The sequence below is a fragment of the Solanum verrucosum genome, unplaced genomic scaffold, assembly GCF_900185275.1.
Source record: "Solanum verrucosum unplaced genomic scaffold, falcon-dt-bn FXZP01000287.1, whole genome shotgun sequence".
NCBI classification, from domain to species: Eukaryota; Viridiplantae; Streptophyta; class Magnoliopsida; order Solanales; family Solanaceae; genus Solanum; species Solanum verrucosum.
The window spans coordinates 2,525,239-2,535,318 of NW_026020292.1; the positions used below are offsets into that span (position 1 = coordinate 2,525,239).

Consider the following 10,080-nt stretch of genomic DNA (forward strand, 5'->3'; position numbering starts at 1 on the left):
GTGAACTATGTGAATGAGATCTTGAATGATGAGCTAATGTCTGACTGCAAAGGTGACCAAGCGCCAATGAATGCCTCTGAGTTTCTCAACTCTGATGGTACTCACCTGACTGATACAACTCATAATCGTCGAGCCTTAGGCCGTCTCCAATACATATCTTTTACTAGACCTGACATCGAGTATGCAGTCAACAAGTTATCTCAGTTCATTCAAGCACCATATTGGACCTTCACTGGAAAGTTGTGAGGCATGTTCTCCGGTACCTGCGTGGTACTATCCAACTAGGCTTGCGTGTGACTCCCATTGATGACTTTAATCTGCACGTGTAATCCGATGCGGATTGGGCTTGGGACATCAGTAATAGAGTCTCTACATAGGTGTACATCTTTTTCTTTGGTCACAATCCAGTTAGCTGGTCTTGAAAGAAGCAAAATATTGTCTCTCTCTCCTCCATAGAGGCCGAATACAGAGCAGTGGCTAATTCCCTTGCTAAAACCCTGTGGGTCACCAATCTCTTGAATGAGCTGCAATTTCCAGTACATAAGTCACCTATCATTTACTGTTACAATCTTGGAGCAACATTCTTTAGCAAGAATTTTATCCTCCATAGTCTTGTGAAGCATGCTGCAATGGACTTTCACTTTGTCCGCCACCATTTTGAAAACAAAAGGATTTGTTTTGTTCATGTCCAAGGTGCCGACCAACTAACTGAAACTCCCACCAAAGCACTGGCTAAGCCTGCATTTGAGAGTAATCTATTCAAGTTAGGCTTAGTGACCCATTGCCTAACTTGAGGGGGAGTATTGGAACACTATGTTTGTATAGTGTTCAAATATGTTCAGGACTTGAGATTCTTAGTTTGGGTAGTTTGTTTATGATTATATTTCAATATTCATTGTTTAGTTAAGATAATTTATTAGTGTTCAGTTAGGAGTCTACTTAATTCTTGTAAATATTCAAACAACTGATGCTTTCATAAATAACATACAGAGTTTACATCACTTCTCTAAGTGATTATAGACATAACCTATTAAATTAGATTTGACAAATACTCATACTAATGATGTAAGTATATAAGTTAAATATTACTTTTATTGGACCTTTAAATAATCCCTTAAATTATCTTTGTTTTCACCTCTTTGTAGCATTGATGATCTTGTAAAATAGTCCATTTGATATCTATTTTATTGTTTGATTTGTTATGTCTAGTGAGTGACCATGGCTGACATGCTAGCAAATCTAGCTAAAGAAAGATTATGGGAACCTTATAGAGGACTCGAAAAGAAGATAGTGAATCTAAAGGGAAAGATGGAGTTGCTCGGTAGTCGAAAGGTTGATATAGTGGCTACAATAGAAGATGCTGAATTTCATTCATCCAAGAAAAGGAAAACAGAAGTTCAAACATGGTTAAGCAATGTCAATAACAAACTAGAAGAGTTCCAGAGCCTTGAGAAAGAAGTTCAAGAGTGTGGCCGATTTGATCGTATAAAATTGGCAAATTTTGCTGATACAATGATTGAGGAAGCCGAGGAACTCATAAAACAAGGCAAGTTTCCTGAAGGGGTTTTACATAATGTATATGAAGAAAAAGGGGAGCCTTTGGTGACAACAAATTTAAAAGGCCAAGTATTCAGACAAAATTTGGAAAATATATCTGAAATACTAAGGAACGATGAGGTATCAATCATTGGCATTTATGGCATGGGTGGGGTGGGTAAAACCACTATGGCTATGAATATCCACAACGAGTTATTACAAGAAAGTAGATTCTTGGGTCACATTTATTGGGTCACTGTATCTCAAGATTCGAGTATTCAAAAGTTACAAAATGGCATAGCCGAGAATGTTGGCTTAGATCTTTCTTGTGTTAATGATGAGATAAAAAGGGCCGCAAAGCTATTCCAAGCATTGAAGAGAATGAATACTTTTGTCCTAATACTCGATGATGTTTGGAATAACTTTGACGTGAAAAAAGTGGGGATTCCACTTGGAAATGGAGGCAAAATGATCATAACAAGCCGATCACTTGAAGTATGCCGTAGAGTTGGTTGCCAAAAGAATGTCAAAGTCAATCCTCTTTCTAAAGTAGAAGCTTGGGATTTATTTACTGAGAAACTTGGACATGGCAATAATAATGAAGTACAAGTAATCCCGATTGAAATAGAAAAAATAGCAATGAAAGTGGCAGAGAGATGTGCTGGGCTACCACTTGGAATCATAACAATGGCTGGCTGTATGAAGGGAGTAAATGACATTTTTTATTGGAAGGACGCGTTACAAGAGTTGGAAGAATCTTCCATGATGCAAGATGATATGAAGAATGAGGTGTTCCCTATTCTCCATTGTAGTTATACTCGCTTGAGGGATCCCCGGTTACAAAAGTGCTTCTTGTATTGTTGCCTATATCCAGAGGACTTTGAAATTCCAAGAGTTGAGTTAGTCAACAAGTTCATCATGGAGGGATATATAAATGCAAGGAATAGTAGGCAAGCGCAAATAGACCAAGGCCATGCAATACTAAATAAGCTAGAAAATGTATGTTTGTTAGAAAGCACTGAGGATGTAGATGAAAATAAATGTGTTAAGATGCATGACTTGATACGAGAAATGGCTATAAAAATCACCAGCCATCCTCATCATGATCGCTTCATGGTAAAAGCTGGAATGCAATTGAGAAAGATGCCAGAGCTTCGTGAATGGTCAGAAGATCTTGACAAGGTATCCTTGATGCATAATTGTATCGATCAGATTTCTCCTTGTGAACTATACAAATGTTTGGAACTGACAACCCTATTGTTGCAAGAGAATCGCTTGTTGCGAGAAATTCCATACTCATTTTTCATGTTCAAGCCTTGTCTACGTGTTTTGGATCTAAGCTATACCAATATTGAAAAATTGCCTGATTCTCTATCAACCTTGGAAAATTTGAATGCCTTATTGCTTAAAGGTTGTGGAGAACTTAGCTTTGTTCCATCACTGAGCAACCTTAAGGTACTTAGCGAACTCGAGCTTACTGGAACAGGGATTAAGCAAGTTCCCGTAGGCATACCTAACTTGGTTAAGTTGAAATGTCTAACCATGAGCGGGTTGAAGAAGCTAAGAAGTAGTGAACCACCCATAGATATGTTTGGAAGCCTATCCCATCTCCAGCGTCTCATGACTCCATTTTCTATACGAGCAATGGACCTAGAGAGGATGAAACAACTTGAAGAATTTGGGGGTAAGATGTTCAGTCTGTCTGATTTCAACAAATTCGTAGAAAATCGAGAATGTTATGGGCAGCCAATCTTCTTTCGGGTCACTCTAAATGGTTTGACCAGTGATAGTGTTGGAGATTTGTATGAATACCCTGTGATATTTTCCAGCAAAGAAGTCATTTTGAAGGATTACTGCCTGAAGGGTGGAAATGTAGTACAACCCTTGAGGGAACAGTCAGAAGCTGTAATCAATTTTCCAAGGGACATGCAAAGACTTGAAGTTTCATGGTGCGATTTCATAAGTTCGGATAATAGCTTCTTAAGTGCCCTGCCATCCTTGATCAATTTGACAGATTTGAAGTTAGTCAAAATTGTTTCTAGTGACGGTATAGAGTGCATACTCCGATTACCCTCCAATTGCCAAGAATTGATTGTGCCAGAAGGACTTGGGTCGTTACTCAAAAGCTTGGAGAATTTGGAACTGTACAATTTGAAGGATATTGTTAACCTTATTGACATCCAACCTAATACTGAAGCATCTTTTATGGCTCTTTCACATGGATCGTTTTCAAACTTGAAGAAGTTAAGGATTGAACATTGTTACCAAATCAAGGTGATGTTTCCTCAATGGTTGTGGAAAAATCTCCACAACCTTGAACATGTTGTGGTGTCATATTGTGAGGGGATAGAAGAAATTATTAGCGAGAATGAGGAAGAGGAAGTGGATCAAGAAGCGAGCAGTCAATACCTGAGTAGTCCTTCATCATTGTTTGCCTCTACCGGTGTCATCCTCCCTAAACTAAGAGTAGTTCATTTGACTGAGCTACCGGCACTCAAAAGCATATCTAAGGGAAGAATGACTTGTGTATCCCTTGAGGAAATAGGTCTATGTGGCTGTCCAAAGCTTGAAAGACTGCCATTTTTTCATCCTCTTCGTGATGGAGAACCACTGTTTATTCCACATGCTCTCAGATCTATATATGTAAGTCAAGAACTTTGGGAATCACTAGAGTGGGACTATCCTCAAGCTAAGAGTATGCTTCGACAGAATTTCATAAGAGTAAGCTCAGGTCAGTGCTTCTTCATTTGCATTTTAAACTATGAATAATACTAACACCCAAGATTCACATGCCGCATCCTTTACATCTCTTTATTTGGTTTACCTTATTATTACTTTAAGGGTGTGCTGAATCTAAAATAAATTTATAACTTTGTTTCTTTCAAATGACGATTCTTGTACTGCGTAGGGACCAAGTTCGATTGTTACACACTCTTTATCAAGACCATTCTGCCTCCTAGGTGACAGTAGTTTCCCATGCCAGCTACTCAACCTTTTCACCACTTCTGTAAGCATATCATAAAAGTAGCTAACCTTCTTCCTACCTGAGCATATAGGACACCCCAAGTAGGTGAAAAGGTGAAAGAAAAACAATAGTCTTTGTCATTCTCTTTATGTGTTCGACGAATATAGTTTAAAGAAGTTTTTTTATGGGAATTATACGGAATGTTTATTATTAATGTTAAAAAGATTCCATTTTTGAATATGATATGTGTACCTTGTAGCGTCATAAAATCATGATGTGAACTATAAAGTTTTCATATTCCTGATTTCTGATCAATTATAGGTTGGTTTTAGTAGTGAAGTTGACATGTTTTAATAATAATGTGTCTCTTTGTGACATTTAATTAATCTCTACTAGCTTTATTATTTAGTTTTCATCTAACTTTTCCAGCATAATTAATGATATTAACATGTTTGTTAAATCTTTTTTATTTCTGCCATTTTAGGTTGAAACGTCGAGCACCTGCAATACCTCTCTATTTCAAGCAATCAGATTCTAACTGATGTGTCTAGACTTTAGAGGGAAGCATCTGTCAATAATATCTGAGGTACTTAGTTCACTTTTTCTCATTGTCATCAATTATCTTCCATGAAATATATTTGATAGTTCTGAGATAAACACTTGAAGGAACACATTTCAAAAACTTCATCCATCAGAACAGATGGAAGAAATCACCTAGCATTTTGTCTCTATATTGGGATTTGAACCTCAGACCTCTGTTCGAATTCACTCTATTGACCACTAGGTCACACTCTTGGTTGCAGGAGATAAACTTATGTAATACCATTGAACTTGAATATTAACTCCTAATACAATGGAAGTTCAGTTCTGTCCACAATAACACCAAAGTTGTGTCTTTTCCAATATTAGATTAAGGTAATCTATATGCTCTTATTTATGGTAATTTGTATGTTCCTTCTCTTGCACCAGATTCTTGGGATCGGCAGTGTTACTATGGTGAAAATATGGGAATTGTGGTTACTGAATTTGTATTTTTCGATAGCTACTTACAATTGTTTTCAATTGTTAAATAGTATAATATGTATGTTACTCTAATAAATTAAATAGTGTATGTGCAGAACTTCAATTTTGAAGGGTTAAATGATGTTATTTGCTTGATAAATACTTGTATTGATTTCCCCGGGTTAAAGGTAAATGTCCTGCATTATCTTTCTGATAATAAGATGGATCGGAGGAGTGTTTTATTTTGATGAAGCTAGAGGTCATGTATTTGTAGACGGTCTTGCTAATGTAGCCGGACCAAATAGTTCTCGTCTTTTGAACATTTTCCTGGAAAAGTTAAGAGGCCATGTAACTATGGACATAATCGATCCAAATGTTGATTCGCTGAGGAGGAAAATCAACAAAAATCAGTTCAACATCTATTTAGAATGCGTCATTTTTGACGTACCTTAATATCCTCATCTTTTATAGAATCTAACACTCCCAGCTTGAATTTTTGTGAGTTGGCTGAAAATGATAAATAGAGGCTAGATTATTATAATACATTTTCACTGGTGGTTAAGATTGTTACTATTAGAACCATCACCAATATTGTAGCCTCTAAGAATTGGTCTATTTCACAAATGAATGTTAGCAATGCCTTCGTACAAGGAGATTTCTCAGAGGAGGTATATATGACTATGCCACGGGGTTTTCATAGATAGTGGGAGAAAAAAGTCTGCAAGCTAGTGAAGTCATTGTAATTTGTATGGCTTGAAACAAGACGGTGGAACATCAAGCTCACAATGTCTTAGTTGCATGCATCAGGGTATTCACAGAGTGCTTATGATCACTCTTTGTTTACAAAGAAGAAAGGGTCAGCTATTGTTCTCATCCTTGTTTATATGGATGACTTGTTGATTATAGGGTGTATAAAGGTGACACAGAACTGGTAGATGTTACTGCCTATCTAAAATCGAATGGAAAGTTGATGCAGAAATTACTTGGATTGTGAAAAGAGTTGGACTTTTCTATTCCTACCCCAATTTCACTATTTTGTGACAATAAAACAACTATACATATAACCTCTAATCCCATATTTCATGAGAAAACTAAACATATCGAAATTGACTCTCACTTTGTTCGAGAGATGCTCAAACTTGGCCTCATTCTTCCTCAGTTCATCTCTACTTCTTCCAAGTTGGCAGATGTGCTCGACGAAATCCTTAGGACTGCACGACATAGGCAGTTGGTTTCCAAGCTTGGATCCTTTGATCCGTTTCAGCCTCCAACTTAAGGGGGAGTATTATTAAACTACTTAAAAGTTAGTTAATGAGTTAGTTAAACTAAGGGAGAAGGGTAGTCTACTCTTTTACCTTATAATGAGTTGGTTGTTGCTCTATAGCAATAGTATTCACTCTATCTCCAAGTTAACATATCAAACTTACTAAGTAATAATATATACTTTGAATGTTAAACTGTGATATACTATGAATGGTAAAACCATTTTTATCTCTCTTAATTAAGCAGTTGTTTAATGGGTCTGAATTTGAATGATTAATACCTAAGCCCATTAAGGCCTCATCTGTTTGTAGGGGTGACAATTGGGTGGGTTGGGTTAAATTTAGTTATAATTTACATAAATCTCATAGTGTTAAAGAGCTAATTACATTATTTTCCTACTTTTTTCAAATTAAAAATCCCTTAAAATTTATGGATTTCGGATTCATCACTAGGCTTCTGGTTACATCCCATCCGGATGCATAGGAGAGGGATGTATCCGAGAGGGGATAGGGATGTATCAGCGAGAGGGGATTTTTGAATTTTTTTTTAAATGATAGGAAATTTTAGAAATAATGGTAAAATAAGATGTGTATTTAGGTATTTTTTCGTAAATTTAGGCAGATCAAAATGAGTCAAGACCCAACCTAACCCAAATTTGTTTGGGCCAATATGGGTTGGATCAAAATGGGGTAGTAACGAATCATAACTTAACCCGTTAATATCCCTGCAACGAGAAAGATTGAATTTTAGACACCGATTTTACGGTGTTAAAATTGAAAAAGAATCTCGCTGCCCTAGCAACGACTTGTCCGTTTTGGTATAAAATAAAATTCAGTAGCCCTTTATGCATTTTAAAAGAAAAAAAATGTCATTTTGATTCTGAACTCATCATTTTCTCCTCCACCACAACCATCATCAACTTCGTCGGCTCCTTTAATATGTCACTTTTTGCCAGAAAATTTAAGAACTTTCCAAATTACTATAGCAACTATGTTAAAGTTGTTGCAACAACTATGTTGAAGTCGCTATAACAATTTCAACAATTGCTGAAATTGCGGCAATAATTCAAACAATTGCTGAAGTTGCCGCAACAAATACCATAACTATTGCAGCAACTATCGTAGTTGTTGCAGCAAGTACCATAGTTATTGTAGTAATTACTATAGTTATTAGGTTCAAGAGTATAAATGAGGAAAAAGGTGGGTGAAGAGGTATATTTAGCAAAATAGGTTGATGTAGAGTATAGTTTAGAGGTACTTATTGGAATTGGTTAATAACTAACCTGATTAGATTGCTAATTAGATTGTAATAGCTGATTAGTTAGTTAACTAATTATTCTGTTAGAATGCGTCAGAGTTAGTTATGCAGTCACATCATAGAGGTTAGTTAGTTAGCTCATAGAAATGTGTATATAAATACAGCATTGTAATAGCAGTAGGTTAGTTTTCCCAGTTGATAATGAAGCCTTCAATTCTTCCTCTCTCTAAAGTTGAGCTTCTAAATTGAGTTTTCAATATGGTATCAGAGCATTGAATCGGGATTCGATTCAACTGGTTTTCTTTCTTCTTCCGCCATTGAAGCTCCTTTGTGGAAGCAAAGGACATGATGAACACAGGAGAAGCTGATGCAACTGCGAATACTGGAGCAACAATGCAAGTTGATACACTCGAAACTGTTGAAAAAAAGAGGAATCATCCGTTATATCTTCATCCTTCTGATACTCCTGGATGTGTACTGACCACAGTACAACTTACTGGTACAGAGAATTATTCTCTATGGAGTAGATCTATGTTAATCAACCTTCGTGCAAAGAGTAAATTGGGGTTTGTTCTGGGAACATGCAAAAGGAGTGACTACACTATGGAACTAGAGGAACAATGGGAGAAATGCAACTGTTTTGTACTTGCTTGGATCATGAACACTGTCTCGAAAGAGCTACTGAATGGGATTGTATATACAAATGATGCAGCTAAAGTTTGGAGAGATCTTAAGGATCGATTTGATAAGGTGGATGGATCCAGGATTTATCAACTGCATAGAGATATTTGCACACTGCATCAAGGTAATTTGACTGTTTCTGGATATTTTACAAAATTGAGATTGCTATGGGATGAATTCGATGCCTTCATGCCTCCACCATCATGTAGTTGTGACAAGTCGAAAACCTATGTAGATCACTTAGCCTATTTGAGGTTATTTTCTTTTCTAATGGGACTGAATGAAGTATATGGTCAGGCTAGAAGCCAAATTCTGATGATGAATCCCTTGCCTAGTGTTAGTAAGGCATATGCCATGATAATGGCAGATGAAGGCCAAAGGACTACAACAGGGATTCATACTAATAAGGAGATGTTAAAGCCTACTGCACTATATGCTGGGAGAGGACAACACTCTCAGATGTTAGAAACAAATGCACTGTATGCTGGGAGAGGACAGAGGAATATGAGATTTCCTCAAGCAAAGAAGAAAAATTGGGATCAGTTTTGTGACTATTGCAAGCTACAGGGTCATGTGAAACTCAACTGTTACAAGCTGAATGGATATCCACCTAATTGGAAATTCAAGAAGAAACCACCACTTGAGAGGGCTGAGCATGGATCTGATCATGATCATGGTGTGACAAGACAGATGCAGGGAATGCAAGCTGTGGGTAGACCATATCAAAATGTGGCAAATCAAGTCAGAGCTGATCAATCACCAAAACCAGATGCATTTGATCCAACTTATAAGTATGAAGGTGATCAGAGGTCACAACAGAGTCCTTTTGTAGCAGCTCAACCAACATTTACACCAGGACAGTACCAGAGGATACTGCACATGCTGGACAAGGATGAAGCAACAACCTCAGGAGTCAACATGGCAAACATGGCAGGTATAAGTGGCAAAACTAGTCCTAATACACTAGCACTATTTGCAGATGTTACAAAGGATTATTGGATAGTAGACTCGGGAGCCACTTGTCACATGACTTCTAAACTGAATAGATTAACCTCTATTACCAATGACTTGAGTTGTATGGACAAAAAAGTATACTTGCCAAATGGGAAAAGTGCCTCAGTTACACACACGGGGTGTTATAAGACACCTACTGGTGATACATTAGATGAAGTTTTGGTAGTTCCTAAATTCAAGTTTGATCTACTCTCAATAGCACAACTAACTAGGCAAATGAAATGCTCAGTTAACTTCTTTCCTGAGTTTGTTGTGTTTTGGGACCTCTCTAATGGGAAGGTGAAGGGGATTGGTAGAGAGCTGATTGGGCTATACTACTTTCCTAGTCAATTACCAATTGGAGAAGTCAAGAGAAATGAGGT

General features: G+C 37.0%; 1 protein-coding gene across 1 annotated transcript in view; it reads left to right on the forward strand.

Moving 5' to 3' along the window:
• LOC125834525 (disease resistance protein SUMM2-like) overlaps positions 1–8,372 on the forward strand; it is a 23,701-nt gene extending 15,329 nt beyond the window's left edge. Inside the window, exons 3-5 of the mRNA XM_049513656.1 lie at positions 1,210–4,267; positions 7,789–7,919; positions 8,292–8,372. Coding sequence (XP_049369613.1) covers positions 1,219–4,267; positions 7,789–7,919; positions 8,292–8,372 — 3,261 coding nt within the window. The 5' untranslated portion in view covers positions 1,210–1,218. The remainder of the gene's footprint in view (positions 1–1,209; positions 4,268–7,788; positions 7,920–8,291) is intronic.
• Positions 8,373–10,080: the final 1,708 nt, after the last annotated feature.